The following is a 15,366-nucleotide window of genomic DNA, read 5'->3' as shown; positions in this document are numbered from 1 at the left end:
CCATTGAAAAGTTTTAAGCGGAGGGGGTAACATGATCAGACTTGTGTTTTGAAAAGGTGCCTCTGGCTCTACTGGGCGTCACAGGTCAGAGTGGGGCCGGCGTGACTGTGGTCCGAGCCCTTGGAAGGTGGCTGTGGCTGTCTGCGCAAGAGGTGACGGTCGTCAGGGACCCGGGTGTGGGGGAGTCGCAGAGTAACCGATGAACGTGTGTGGGAGGCAAATAACGTGATGTTGAACTAGATGTGGAGCCAGGGAATCAGGGGTCAAATCTCAGCTCCTCAGTCTCTGACTTATGTATTACATCTGGACAGAAGGGTTTCCGTGTGTTCACAAAGGGCAGTCTGGAAAAAGAAGAGGTTTTATAAGGGAAATCATTAATTTGGCTCTGAAGAGTTTGCATTTTGAGAGAGTCAAGAAATTGTACAAGGGAAATTAGGATCTTAATGGGAAAATCTGGATTGCTCATAACATGTATACATCCACGTGTAGGTGTCTACAAATTGCCAAAGAGGAAAAGGAGAATCAGGGATGGGGGGCCACAGAATCCACAGGAAGAGAGTGAGTGGTCTGCAATATAGCCTGCTTCTGAGTAAGTGAGGACTTCCGAAAAATTCGTTAAATCTAGCAACAGGAAGGCACTAAATTGTAACCTTTGTTTCCATAGAATAGAATAAGGGGCAGGAAACCAAATTGGAGTGGATTGTGGAGTGAGTTAGAGGTACAGAAAGGAGACAGAATAAGCAAGTCTTTTGAGATATCCAGCTGTGAGGTGGAGTGAAGCAGGGGGAAGAAGGGATGCGAGGGTTTGCTTTGTATCAATGCGAGAGGCACAAGCATAAAATGGGAAGACCTACAGGAGGACACTGTGAAATAGCACCTGGCTTATTCCGTACATACAGCAGGAGCTAGCAGCTTAGAACAGACCTGGTGTTTTAGCAGTGGTTGCATTATTCCCAGACCATGGAGGGGGAAAACCCTCTCAGACACTCATTTATTTTTGTTAGTTTGTTTTCATCTTTTTCCAAGTCCTTTGGGGGTGTCACCATTCCTGCCACCATCACCGCCCTTCTGGGCTCCTAGCACAGGGTACCGCTTATTTGGCCGTTAGTCCTATTGCATTCTGATGCTATAGGTAATTTTTTTCCTTGAAGAAAAGAAAAAAATGTTTTGAAGGCTCCTTATTTACTATTCATCAGGCCCCCTTTCATGCAGTTTATGTGGGGGGAAAGTCAAGCCTTAGAGTGATTTCCTTTTGCAAGTGGGATGACCTGGTCCTTAATTACCAGCAATTTTACTTATCTGTGCTGCAGAAGTGCCTGGAGAGGTTTTGTGTTTCTCCCAAGGTCTTTGCTTTTTTCAGACCTTGAAAAATGACACTTTCCTTACACAAAGGCCATCCCCAGTAAGAAGGTTTTGCTGCCCATTAGCACCCCGGTGCCTCACTTACACCAGGCTGCAGTTGTAGCCTGCAGACCACATTCACTCCCCACTTCCTCCCTGACCTCTGGGTACAGAGACTGGTCAGTGCAGGGCAGCCCAAGCTTTGTGTGCTGTATTTCCAAGCCAGAGCCAAGGCTTAGACCTGTGCAGACTCACAGAGCACCGAGAGGATCATAGCTCTGGTGTCTGGGGAGTTGCCAAGGCCCTCCCCTGGGCCCTGCTTTCCCGGCGAGTCTCTGTCCCTGGTCCCTGCCGTTACTGTTCTGCAGCAGCGGATCATGCTTGTGGGTCTGCCCCATTTTTCTCTTGTCTCAAAAGGCTCCAGTTTTATTGAAGTGTAATTTTGCACCCTGGGTTGAAAGAAACGATCACTAAGTGTTTCTGATCGCCTAATTTATTTTTGAGAGGCACAGATCTATCTAAAAGCAACCTAATAGTGGTATTTACTTTAACACTGTCAAGCAGGACTCTTATCATTGCCGAATTGTTTAAAATTCAAAAGCCTGCTCCGTCTTGTCATGGCCACGTGAGGGAATGCGGGCCGACAGCATGTCAGGTTTTGGTTGTCCGAGGTGGTGTTGGTCCACAGCACACTCTTTGCTTTTGTTCTCTTTTACTTACCTGATTGTACGAGGGGCGTTTATTCATTGTCAGATTTCTGGAAAATGAAGAAAAGTACAAAGAGGAAAACCAAAGTTACTCATAATTTCACTATCCAGAAGTCTATCAACATTTAGGGTTTTTCCTTTCTGTATTTTTCACTAAACATAAATACCTTTTACTTACAAAACTGGGATTATAATATACCTATGGCTTTAATATCTTTCTTTTTTAACTTAATGCTATCACATGTTCTGTTTCTTCCTTGTAATTAACAATCATGTTCTTGCATTAAGTATTCATTGCGTGTCTGGACCGTGATCTAGTGCGTTCTGTTGCAGTGGGAAGAGGAGCGGAACTTCGGTGCTTCCCTGCTACTCCCAGGCCTGAAGCAGAAGAATTCAGTGGGGCTGAGTTCTCAGCTGTATGGCTATGCGCTTCTTGGTAAGCAAAGTGATCCTCACAGATCTTGTTTTTCATGGGTAGAACTAATGTATTCTTTACTTCGTAATAAAATTAGAGTTTCATTTAAATTTGCTAGTGAAATTCCTATTCAGCTTTCATTTTTAGTCACATACACAAAAATAGACTTCGACAGCTTTACAGTTATAACATAAGAAAATGAAGAGGGTCCCAAGACCTGTCCCTGACTTGCAAGCTGAGAAGCAGTGCTGGTGGCTGTAGGTTGTACACCCGCTGTGAGAAAGGGAGAGAGAAAGGAAAGTTCGGGCCCTCTTTTGGGAGAACAAACCGGTAGAATCTTTCCCAGTATCAACAAACATCTTTTTCTCTCTCTGGATCTGAAGTCCAGGGAGAGGTTGAGAGTTAGGGTTGAGGTTCTCTCCTTGGTCTTGTTTTCAGGTGAGGGAAGAGAAACTCTGCACAACTGGTAGCACTTTGGGGAAGCAGAGAGGGACTCAGTGGTACAGTGTGCCTGTGCCATGCAGGGGGCTGGAGGGCGGCTTTACGTTAGTGCCCTGACTGCATTGTGATCAGGCAGGTCAGCAGGACATGGCCTTCTGAGCTGTGGCCTCTGAACCTGGTTGTGTGGACTCTGGGCAAATAACATTCTGTGTTAAATGTACCGTTTTCCAGAGGCTTATTAAATGCCTATTATTTCAGTACTCTCCTTCTCTGTCTCAAGTGACAGGCATTTGAGAAAGCACCTTCTGTCAATTAGACATTATTCTGCTTACCTTTATTTTTTTTGAAAATCATCAAAGTTATAGCAGTTTGGCTGCGTTTGAAGTTGATTCATACTGATTCTGATATAAGTTAACTCAGAAGAATCTCGGAGTTCACCAGACTGACCATCAGAAAAACAAGAGTCCACCACTTTTTTAAAAATTGCATTCTCATTTGCCATCTACTTTCGATACCGATTTATGTCTTTTTGCCTTCAGATTAGCATTCAGGACTATTATACTGCAGGAAGTTGTCCGGACTAAGAAAATGCACTTAGTTACTCTTGTTTCTGAGCGGAGGCCCCGCTGCCTTGGGACAGGCAGCTGTCACATCAGAAGCTCTTCTCTCTCTTTGCATCACATGCTGGGCAGCCCCTCTCAACCCGATGGAAGCAGCTTCCCAGAATGTGGCTGCGGTCTTGCCCCAAGCACCTTAAAGGTCTAAAATTAGCTGTCACCTGATAAGCTTTGTCTATTTATGCCCTGCTATAGCCCTTCCAAATCCTCCTTCCCAGGAAAGATAAGTGAAGGTGGATTTAAGACCTGGCAGCTCAAGGTAACCTTGCTCTTTAGCACAGAGAGGGCTTCTGCACCACAGGAGTGGAGACAGTCCCTCCCCAACCAGAGGACCCTGCCGTCCCGTGTCCCCACCTTGAGTTCCTGGGCTGACGGTTTGAGAAACCAGGAGAAACACTCATGTCCTGAGAAGCAAAGGGTGATGAGGACTTTGTGCTTGAAGGTTGATAAAGCTCAAGTAAAGGAAGGAAGAATAAAAGGAGTGTTTCTTTTTAACATACTGACAGTCAAATAGGATGTTTTGGAGCACTTTGAAAATGGCACACGTTCGTTTCCTGCCAGGGCCAGGTGTCCAGTGTTGACAAGATTTCACTGTAGGGAAGCTATGAAATCTGCTTTGCTGAGGAAAATTTTGTTCCTAAAACAAAAACAGTATTTTTGTTATTTGACTCACTTCAAAGGGTATCTCCACATAGAGGCAGATACATCAACCTCTCTGAACTTCCCTTGGCCCTGTGCTCCAGACATCCTCGTGATAATCCCCGCCAGCGCAGATGGAAAAGAAGGAAAACGAGTTTATAAAAGTGTATATTAAGCCCGGGCTGGTGTAGCTCAGTGGATTGAGCGCGGGCCTGTGAACCAGACGATCGAGGTTCGATTCCCAGTCCGGGCACATGCCTGCTTTGCAGGTCAGTTCCCTGCAGGGGCCAGTTCCCAGCAGGGGATGCACGAGAAGCAACCATACATTGATGTTTCCCTTCCTCTCTCCTTCCCTTCCCCTCTAAAGATAAATAAATAAATATTTAAAAAAATAAAGTTATAAAAAAATAAAAATTAAAAATAAAAGTGTATATTAAAAAACACATGCAGTAGACTTTACCACGTTTTCCGTCATCCATCTGAAATGCCACCAGGTTGCTGGGTGGGATGGGGCCCTTGGGACAGAGGTGGAGTGGTCCCTCCCTGTCTGGGAGCTGCCAGGTGCAAAGGTACCTGTGCCTTGGCGTCCTCAGCCACAGATGGGACCGGAAGACAAGGCTGAGCTCCCTCCTTTGCTCCTTTTGACCACAGGGAAGGTAGAGCTGCAGCGCGGGCTGCGGGCCGTGTACCATGACATGCCTCTGCTGTGGCGACCAGGCTACCTTGACAGAGCCCTTCAGGTGATGGAGAAGGTGGCCTCCTCCCCGGGAGACGGGAAGCTGTGTGGAGAAGCGGTATGTTTTCGGTCCTGATTCAGTGTGGTTTAGCCATCTCCTGTTTCTCCTAAGTTAGGTTTTAGATTTGTTTTTGGTTTCTTCCCCCACCCCCTACTCTTCAAAAAAATTTCTGTAGAATCATGTACTTATCCAGTTGAAAAGGAATGAAAAACCACAAACCTTCTCAATGTTACTGACAAAATGTCCTAGAAAATAAGATTATCGTTGATTTTATAGCTCACTCCCTAGAAGGAGAACTCTTCTCCCCCCGCCCCGAAATTCAAACTCCCCCTCCCTGACTTTGATGAAATACTGCCCCCTCCCCATGAAACCTGCAGCACTAGCTCAGGAGAGGTTAAGATTGCATCTAAGGTTTTCTGGCCTTTCCGCTCACTTAGAGTCCTGGGAGACTACCCGGTCATTTTCCTCAAACCCACAGGAAGTTAATCTGGGGACTAGAGATGGGACAGCCTTCCTTTCCTTCCGCTAAACCTCCTCATGCTGGGGCGCAGTGCTGAGGTCTGGGTCATGGGTTCCTTTTGGAGTTCTCAGGAGTTCACTTTGCCTGGACTAGGAACCTGTCCTTCAGCCCCAGGGCTCATCTCTCTTGGTCACCTAGGACTCTTGAATGTATGAAGTCACCAGACTTAGCTCAGGCTACAGGAAACGTGGCATCTTAAAGCCACATGACACTTACAGGCCATAGGGGGCCGCTGCGTTCGCTCCTGATTGAGCAGCCCGTGTAGTCGAAATCAGGCCTGGAAGCACCTTGGTGGTTTCATTACTGGGGCGCCAGCTGACACAGACACCAGTCCAGTGTTCACGGCATTATGGATGAGATATGAGACAAATTCACATAGACTACCAAGTCCTGTGGAGGACAAGGGAGGGCACGGCTACTCTTTCAAGAGGAGAGCGCCCTGACCCTTGCCTTGATAGGCTTTTATTGGGTTCAATTTGCACAGGGATACAGGGTGTATACATAAAGCTCATTAATCATTGTCAGGCAATAGATAGCATATAAAGAACTACGAGGGCTTATTCTGAGTCAGGGTCTGTTAGTTAAAGGGCTACAAAACTTTGGGAAACAAACTCATTTCCTGCTTGGACCCTTATCATTTAATTGAGAACATTCTTAGCAGAGCAGGTTTCATACAAATTTATGTATTTTTTCTTAGGCCTGATCACCTGGGGAACCTGCCCTTTCCAGCACAGGGCTGTACCGTTCTCTGTCATTGTTTCAGGCTTAAGTCAGGCAGAGGAGACAAGATAGCCAAAGAATTTTCAGAGACTTCTCAGGGACAGAATGAGGACTCAGGCTTTGTCAAAGCCAAGGGGCGAGGGTCCATCACCCCCTTTTGCTATAGCCCCCCAAGTCCTGCCCTGGGGCCTCCGTGTGATTGTGCCTGTCTTAGGTCATCCCCCCCTTGGGGAATCTTACCTGTCATTGGCTAACCAATCAAACATTGGGGGCCAGGCAGGGTGAAGAAAAAGGAGCAGAGGCGGTGCCCCTGCCAGGGAGATAAGCTTTGTCTCCTTAGTGGCTTGTGGTCCAAAGGTCTCTCACTCAGCCTTAGCTGTGGGGGGTTTCAGCTTCTGAAACCAGGCAGGGTGGTTCCCAATAGTAAACATTAGCTTTGAGCTGCTGCTTTGTTTTGTGTTGACCCTGATCGCTTGGCTCTCGCTTCGATCGAGAGACCTGCAGGTCCCGTTCCTGGAGTGGCTCCTTATACTGATGTCTAGTGAGTCTTTACCCTTTTTACCAGGCATTTATAACTGAGCATCTCTAAATGCATATTCCATCTTAGCTCTGCTACAGTCGGTACTAGTGACTGAAAACAAAATTATACCTAAACCCTTCTTCACCAGGGAAATACTCCTTCCAATCTGAGCCAGATTTGCATTCTTTGTGTTCTGACTTAATAAGAATGTGATTTGGATGTCGGCAAGGATGGGGCACATACCAGGTTTGGGTGTGATGTATTAGTGCCATTAAAAGGCCTCGCACTATTTCTGGATTTTTGTTCTAAAATGGCAAGGACAGAATTAATCGATGTTGAAGCAGGTGTGAATGCTGGCCATGAGGTGGTTTCCGTCCCCTCTCTGACGCTTAGTCCCTGTGGGCCGGGCGAGGTGTGCCTCACGGTGAAAGCTGTGAGGCAGAGGGGTCGAAACAAAAAGAAACCCTCTGTTTTGTAATTTACTTACTTTCTCAGTAGCAGAAGTCACCTGTTAAAAATGGGTTGCACGTGTGCCCCCTGGGTCTTTGCCAGCAGCGTGTGTGGGTTGCACTGGTCCCTACTTTACAGACCCCGAGAGCTAGGCTCTTCCTCTGAAGGAGGCCCTCGCCTGGGCTGAGGCTTCCCCGTGCAGTCACCATGGCCCTTTGTTGGGTGTGCTCTGTGCTGGTTTTCCTTTCCCTCTCCCATTTCCACACCGATGGAGGAAGATAGGCATGGAGCTGTGAGCTGGGGGCGGGGGAATCTTTTGTGCCCATCATGCTTAATTCTTAGATTCCTACTTGGGTGATTAAAAGTAAAATCAAATGCCATTGTACTGATTTATATCTAAACAATTCTGAGTTTGCTTATTTGTATCGTTTGTTTCGTACTGAGTTTTTCATGCCGTCCAACAAGGTGTTTCTAATGTGAAATTATATAACCATTTCCATTTTCTATAATTTGACCAGAGAACTCTTCTCACGACTTTTAGATCCCAGATTTCCTGCCTCCCCCTTCTGCAGCCCCTCTTCACGATGGGCTTCCAGGGCCACTGGCTGATGAGGCCCTGCCCCTTTCTGCCCCACAGCTCGACGTGATGGACAGGGTCCTGAGGGCTCTGACTGCCCCGGCCCCCGAGGCTTCGGAGGAGCAGTCCCCCGAAGGGGAGGACCGCCAGGGCCCAGAGGAGCTGATGGAGCAGTTGGACATGGAGGAAACCGAACAGTCCAAGCTTCCCCAATACCTGGAACGATTTCAGGTGAGTTGCAGCAGAATGGAGGCCTTCTCAGCTGTGCATTAAACATGCTGCTATGCCCTGGAGATTGACAAGCAGTCCTTTCGTGCATTAATGTCACACACAAAGGCATTTAAGACTGATCGAAATCGCCTTTTTATTGCTTCACACAGCAAGTGGTCTTAAAAGAAATAAATGGAATTTCTACATTCTTTTTTGTACTTGAGCTAATGGGCCACAGTTTTGTTCCCTGAGGCAGCATGTCATTACCGCCTCATCTGTGACATGTGCCTGATAGGTGGGTAACAGCTTGCCTGCTCCTAGCAGCCACCTGACTCCAACCCTGGGTGGAAAGGATCTGGCCATTTCCCCATCTTGCGCTAAGCGTGCTTGACAGCCCAGAAATGCAGGTAGAAATTACAAAGCCACGTTTGGGAGTGATGGAGGAAGGTGCAGGCACCTGCCTTTGCCCATCCTGGCGGCTTTGAGTTGTGCACTAAGGCCATTTGAAGTGCTCTCTTGCATTACACAGAAGATGGAGACAAGTGTCCGCTGTTTCTTTTCAAAACTGCCCTGGCTCTGAAGCTGCCTTTGGTAGCTATCAAATGTACACCCCAAAGGGCTCTGTGGTCATCAGGAAAGAAGAGCCATGTTCAAGGTTTAAGCCCTTGGCTTCTTGAGAGAAAGTAGTACTGCCTGAAGGAGAACTCTTTGTATGAAGCAGAAAACATTCTGATTCATGCCAACTGACCGATTATATCACTTGGGGACAGAGTGTAAATTTTGTCAGTATATTTTACCCTTAAATCTTCTCACTGATTATATTGAATCAGCTATGGGAAACCTATTGCCCCCCGTTCCCCACCCCAACCCCAGCAGAATGGGGATTCGACTGCACTTTTAGCAGCTGTTTCTCCCAGTACTCAACCTCCCTCTTTTATACCGTGAAAACTGCGAGAGGTTAACTGATGTTCCCCAGGTGCACAGAGAATTAGCAGTAGAACAAGCTACATTCCTCTTCTCTCTCAGAGAGAGAGATTCTCAAGCTACATTTCCTATTCTCCTAACTTCGCATAATGTCGCAGATTTAGAAAGGCTAAATAAAAAATAAAAATAATCATCTTCCATATTCATATTGACCGAGGTTGTCACACCATTCCTAAAATTGTCACACCACACCTCTTTCTCGTTTCTTACGTGATTAATCTCAGAGAACAGAAACCTGCGCCTACATTAAATTCTTAGCCCTCACTCTTCCAAAAACACTTTTCTTTTAAAAATCAAGAAAAGAAACAATAAAATAATTTAAATTAAAAAAAATCAAGAAACGGCAAATCTTTATTGACTGCCAGCTGTGCGTGAAACTGTCCGCCTCATTTCTGTCCTCACGTAGCTCTGGGTGGCCAATTCCGCTCTCCCAGGGCACACGGCACCGGGGCTGGGAGGAACCAGTCCTTAGGTTTGAACACGTTTTCTGGCTCGGAGTCATGCCCTTATTCCGATGTCACCAGCTGTCTCCTGGGCTCAGACCACATGGATGATGATTTTCATTTCCCATTCCCTTTTCTTTCTGTTGCCTGGTACCTGTTAGTCTCAGGTTATTTGTCTGGGACCCGTTTTGATGACAGACCCATCACACTATGCCTCTGGCCCCTCCTGGAAGTCCATGGACCCGCCCCCATTCCACTCCCCACAGGCACAGTCCTCACCCCCTGTGCCAGGAAACCGCATCTGTCGGTGGGGCGGGGGAGGGGGCCATAAGTGGCTCTCTGATGATCTCCACCTCGAAGCGCTTAAGTAGATTAGAGTGTTTCAGTACTTCCCTTCTCCGGGAACACAGTGCAAGCAAACCAAGCTGCCATTTCAGATGGAGCTGTCGGCGGTCAGTCCCTAAGAGCTGACCTGTGCGCACAGCAGGTGGAAGCCCGCAGCCGTGCGAGCGCTCACGGGAGCTGTTTGGCACGCCCTTAGGACGGAGTCCTTGAAATGGTTTCCATCTGCTGACACCCGTCAGGCGAACACTTATCTCGGTTATTCTGAAGGAAAGGCTATGGATGGGCTTCCGGTTTTTCAGCTGCTTCTGCCATTTTGTTTGCATGTCCGAGTTCTTTGTTCTTGGGGTTTGCTGCCTGGTTCAGTGCAAGTCAGGGTGGAAATGCGCTTTGTTATACTTATGTTGTCTTTGTGATTTAAAACAAGAAACTAGAGGTAGTCACAGCATATGGAGTTCCACTTACTGTTTGTAAGTGAAGGAAAGAAAATCACATGTAGTGCATCTTAGCAGACCTGCTAGGCTGGAAATAAAAAGGACAAAAGCTAACAGGGCTTGGATGGAAGGCAGCCTGACAGGTTCCCAGCAAAGTGCCTTTTCCTACAAGCGGAATGAATATGTGGGGATTTTGCAAGCAACATAGTCCCGTTTCCTCTGTAGTCTCTTCCATATGCCCCCAACCTCCCCCACACACCTCCTTTCTTTTTTCTGTGTCTTTGTTTCCAACAGGCCTTACATTCCCAACTTCAGGCGCTGGGCAAAGTCGAGTCAGGAAGCCTTCTGACTCTGACCACCCAGCTCGTCGAAGAGCAGCTGCCTGCCTGTGAGGCAGAGGACATCGCCGCCTATGAGCAGAAGCTGCAGCAGTGGCATCAGGAGCGGCTGTACCTGATCCAGAGGGAGCGGGAGCAGAGGGAGAGGGCGAAGCAAGAGCACCAGGCTCGGAGAGCAGCGAAGGCGGCAGCCTGACAGGGCCCCCCCAGCCCCAGCCTGCCACAGGGATTTTGCTAGCCCCCATCAGGGGACTCATCGTCACCATGATGGCAGCCTCTCCCCCTCCATCCAACTTCTCCTTTCCTTAGAGCAGGCCACTCATGCTGTGGAAGTCGTCATGCCCTGTATATGCAGCCCTGTGACTGCCCATCCATGTAGTTCCAAGGGCGGTGGGACTGTGAAAGTGGCTAGTGCTCAGATTGAAGCCACCAGCTGAATACCTTACAACGAGCTCTTGAGGCTCACAGCAGTGTTCCTGAGGGACGGGGGCCCATTTCGAACTGAAGGTTCCTGACACCTAGCGATGGAGGTGGGAGAGGCCATGGTTTAAGTATCGGGTCTCAAGCACAGGCTTTTGCACTGCCTCTCTCCCTCCAGCCGAGGCAAACTGCACTTCCTGGGTCTGACCTTGTCCCCTTCTCTCTGGGGTAAGCACTCAGCCTGAGCAGGGTGTGGGTGCCCACTCATCCCCACATTTCTACCCCCATGTCTCACCACCAGGCTCAATCTGGGAGAAATGCAGTACAGGCACAAACACAAGACCCACCGGCTTTCACACTGCAGGAACCTGTAGTGGCATTTTTGGAATGTAAGGACTTTAGTCTCATCAATGATATTGATGAGACTCTAGAATAATGCTTATGCAAATGGCTCGTTTATAAGTGACATTTATCAAGCTAGAAACATAACATTGGGTTCTCATCTAACTGAACATGAGTATAAAGTAACTGGTGACACAGGGTGGGCCATTACTCTTCCGCACAAGTTCGTTATGGAAAAGGGTAAGTGGTGATTTCTATGACTTTGCTGTCTGGGGACGTGCAACTGGGACCAGGAGTCTTGAGCCCAAATGAAGTTGCTTTGATGTGACCTCCAGCAAGTCAGTGGAACCAACGCCATTGTACCCAGTGATCCGATGGGCCTGCTGGGGTGTGGAGGGGATGGAGTTTTATGTGGGCTCAGAGGTGTTAGGCTTTAGCAAATCCTAAAAGCAAATTATGTGGTGTGATTGTATTCTCATTAAATGGTTAGAGCCCAACTTTTCAGAGTTCTTCTTCAGTTGAACTTTTCAAACTCTGAAAATAAATTTAAAAAATCATTCTTTAGAAAATGGGGAAGAGGAATTCTTTCCAACATAGTTATATCAGGAAAACGGCCTTTTATTCTAAATAGCAGCTTCTTGGCTTGAAAATAACCTTTCCTTCCCCACCCCACACGCCCGCCCCACCCCATTGATTGAGGATGTTGCCACCTTCGAGTGGTAACAGGGAGGCCAGAGGACAGGGGCAGTGCCCCTGGGACCATGGCAGTTACCGCCGGGAACTTTGTTTAACACAGAACAGCTACTTAGGCTGTGTTCTCATTGTGCGTGAATGTTAGGGATTCCAGATCTGAAGTGGACACGTTCAGAAAACAGTTATTCTCACACAAAAGCATCTGAAAATAAAATCTATTACGGGCTTTAAAAGCAAGGTCAAGGACAGGAGGAATATTTAGGAAGGTTCTATAAAAGGGACATTGTATCCGGATACAGGAGAATTTCGCTTGCTCCTCTGGTTCCCATGATGTATCATTTGTGCAGAGTTCAACATTTAATCCACAGATTGCCCATTAAAATTTCCTCCAGTGACAGAATGCTGGGCCACTGCTGGGTGTCGGTGTTTCCCAGGATCTGGCTCACAAGCAATCGCACGCCCAGCTTGATTACAAAAGTTCTATTTAACAACTCCTCTTTGTGACCGTCCATTCCTGCCTAATTTAACACATCATCCCTAACCCCTACAGCAGTCCTGCAGGACAGGGTTTGTTACACTCCTTTTTCAGAGTAGAAAACTGAGACTTATGTGACTTGCCCAGGGCCACACAGTAAGTAGCAGGGACAGTATTTGCACCCAAGTTTGTCTAATTCCAAACGCATTTTCCAACAACTCCACCCACCATGTAACCACTGTGCCAGCCTGAAACCAAGTTCCTTGATTCATTCATTCGACCAATATTCATTGAACACCTACTACCTGTCAGGAACTGTTAAGATAGTCACTGAGACACAGCAAGGAGGGGAATAGACAAAGATCCCTCCCCTGCGGCATTTACAGATAAGCCTGTAACAAGTTGTACGGCGACATGTGGTGTGGAAACAAAGCACAGAAAAGAGAGCACTGTCTGCGTGGTGGAGGTTGCAACCCAAAACAACTTTGGGAAGGCTTTCCTGAGAAGACATTTGAGTGTAGACCCACAGAGGGAGGTAGAGAATCATGGAGTCACCCGGGGCAAAGCCTGGCGGAGAAAAGCCACAGCCAGCCCTAGGCCCCACGTGGAAGCACCCGCAGAGTCTGAGGAAATAGCAAGGAGGCCAGTGTGGCCAGGGTGGAATGTGTCCGTTGGCGGGGGAGTTGCAGGAGGGGAGGCCAGAGAGACAACGGACAGATGGTACAAGGCCCCTGGGCCCTCGTCGGGATGGTGGCGTTTACTCTGAGGTGGGGACCCATTCGGAGGCTTTGAGCACTGGATGGCATGATGTGACCTAACATGTGTAGAGGATCGGTCTAGCTGCTCTGTGAAGAGTAGACAGGAGGGCAGAGCAGGAAACACAAAGATCCGCTGGGGGGCTGCTGCAGGAATCCAACAGGGAAGTGACTGGGCAGGACAAAGGCGGTTAGCACTGCATGTGAGGGGAAAGGGTTACACTGCATGGAGTTCGAAGGCAGGGCCATCCGATTTTCTAAAGGGCCNGGCCCACGCGTTTCGTCCCACTGCACGCGAGTGTGCCACCGCCGTCAGCCCTCGCCCCCTGGGGCCTGCGTGGTCTGTCTCACTGTGCGCGAATATGTGCCCGAGGTCTGCCCCGCACCCCAGCTGGTTCTTGTCAGCCTGCGCGCCTGGGTCGGGGCCCTGTCCTGCCCAACCCTGCTCACTGCTGGCTCCGTCCTCTTACCGTCCCCGTTGAACGGTTAGATGTAGTCGGACTTCCGTATAATTCAATTTTCTGTCCTTTGGTTGTGTCTTTGTTTCTCCAAACCTTTGTTGTATTCAAACTTGGTTGTGGGAGAAGGCACAGTGTTTCCACCTATGCCTCCATCTTGGCGGAAGTCTCAACAACGTCCTTATTTAAGGTGAGTCTGGTAGATGTAATTAAAATTTTCTGGTGATGATTTCCCACCCTGAGTTTTCACGTTTGCTTAATACTTCAATTTCTGGAGGAATCAGAAATTGAAAGATACTTCAGTTTCTGGCAAATAATGACTTCTAATGGGACAGGCCCACGACACCCCATGGTTTGGAGGTGCAATGTAAGATCGAAAGGAGTGTGTGTGACAAAAGAATGTCATTGACTCAGGACAGGATGCACTGGCCTTTAGAGGCCCAAGGATGACCTCTGAAGACAGCCAGGCCGCATCCTGGGGGTCTCTACTGAGCACTTTGTGGGGACGTTTTCTGCAGCCAGAGGGAATCCAGACATCAGGCCTCCCACTCTACACCCTGCCGTTCTGAGCTCTCTGGGCCCCAGGCAGGCCGATCCTACTCTCCACTGAGCTTCCGTGTAAGCTGTTCCCTCTGCCTCGGATTTGCTTTCTGTCCAACACACACACACATGCCAGATCTCAGCTTAGACATCACTTCTGGAGTTTTTTCTACGGTCACCAAAGCTTACCCTCGAATTTTGGGAGTCCCTGTCACCCCAACGTCGGCTGTACTTGCGCTTGTTCACCTTTAAGTCCTCACAGCATTGCCCACTGCTGGGTATAAATAAAGGTACAGTCATTTGAGACTAAGAGTAATTTCTCCTTTTTTCAGATACTTTATTTATAATCACTTTTCCGAAACAGCTTTTTTAGTTCCTGGGTGTCAGTCAAATCCACAGAATACTACGTTACTTATATAGAGCAAGAGACCCCGAGCAAGAGACCCCAAGAGAAAAGATAGTGGTTGAAACCCCTGCGTGTGATGGCTTTATAGAGCCCAAGTCAGCCTTGGGAGGGACCACCCAGAGTGACCATCTATGTAGTCAAATCCTCTCATTTTAGAAACTGGAGATGGGGATGAAGTGACAGAGGTCATGCAGCAGGTGTGGCAGAGTTCGTTGGAACACCAGGTTTGGGGTTCATATTGTGGTTCATGTAGGAAACCCTTCCAATACCGCCCCTCCAACCAGTCTGGTACATATTATTTTTCTTTTTAAGCAACATTAACCGTCTCTTTCCCTCACTTCCCAGTTTCTGTCCTAAGACCCCAACACCCTCTAGAGCTTCGTTATACAAAGTAGCAGTTAGAGAAATAGCACCAGGACCCTCTCCAAGGTTTGCTGCTTCCCCTGTACCCCACAGGTGGCAAATCACCACTCCTGATGAGCCCAACTCAGTAACACAAAACATAAGACAGCACATACATGAACTTTTGCCACTTTTGTATTTTATTGTGGAACTGAGTTTTTTTTTTTCTTTTACACCAAATATCCTCAATGGAAGAGGGGATATTGCACACAAATATCATAAAAGCACTACATATTACTTTCACTGGAAACTAATTGTCTACATTAGATATGACTGGATAGGATAGAAGTGATGCAGGATTATAAGACATAATACCATACACAGCTGCAGACTGACACAAACACCATTCAGAACAAGAGAGAGGAGTGGGAAGTGCCTCTCTGCTGGGCTCAAGGCCACTTCTTTCCAGGGCTGGAAAGAGAAGGCTGCATTCAGCGTGG

At 47.9% G+C, this 15,366-nt stretch overlaps 1 protein-coding gene across 1 annotated transcript in view; it reads left to right on the top strand.

Annotated features, from left to right (window-relative positions):
• Positions 1–11,251, top strand: part of MRPS27 (mitochondrial ribosomal protein S27) — a 77,435-nt gene extending 66,184 nt beyond the window's left edge. The window contains exons 8-11 of the mRNA XM_037032127.1: positions 2,382–2,484; positions 4,812–4,954; positions 7,745–7,915; positions 10,392–11,251. Of these exons, the coding sequence (XP_036888022.1) occupies positions 2,382–2,484; positions 4,812–4,954; positions 7,745–7,915; positions 10,392–10,631 (657 nt within the window). The 3' untranslated portion in view covers positions 10,632–11,251. The remainder of the gene's footprint in view (positions 1–2,381; positions 2,485–4,811; positions 4,955–7,744; positions 7,916–10,391) is intronic.
• Positions 11,252–15,366: the final 4,115 nt, after the last annotated feature.

This window comes from Sturnira hondurensis, unplaced genomic scaffold, assembly GCF_014824575.4.
Source record: "Sturnira hondurensis isolate 20B ecotype Veracruz unplaced genomic scaffold, ASM1482457v3 Scaffold0021354, whole genome shotgun sequence".
Taxonomy (NCBI): domain Eukaryota; kingdom Metazoa; phylum Chordata; class Mammalia; order Chiroptera; family Phyllostomidae; genus Sturnira; species Sturnira hondurensis.
The sequence above is the reverse complement of the archived record's forward strand: the minus strand, read 5'-3'. Positions and strand labels throughout refer to the sequence as shown.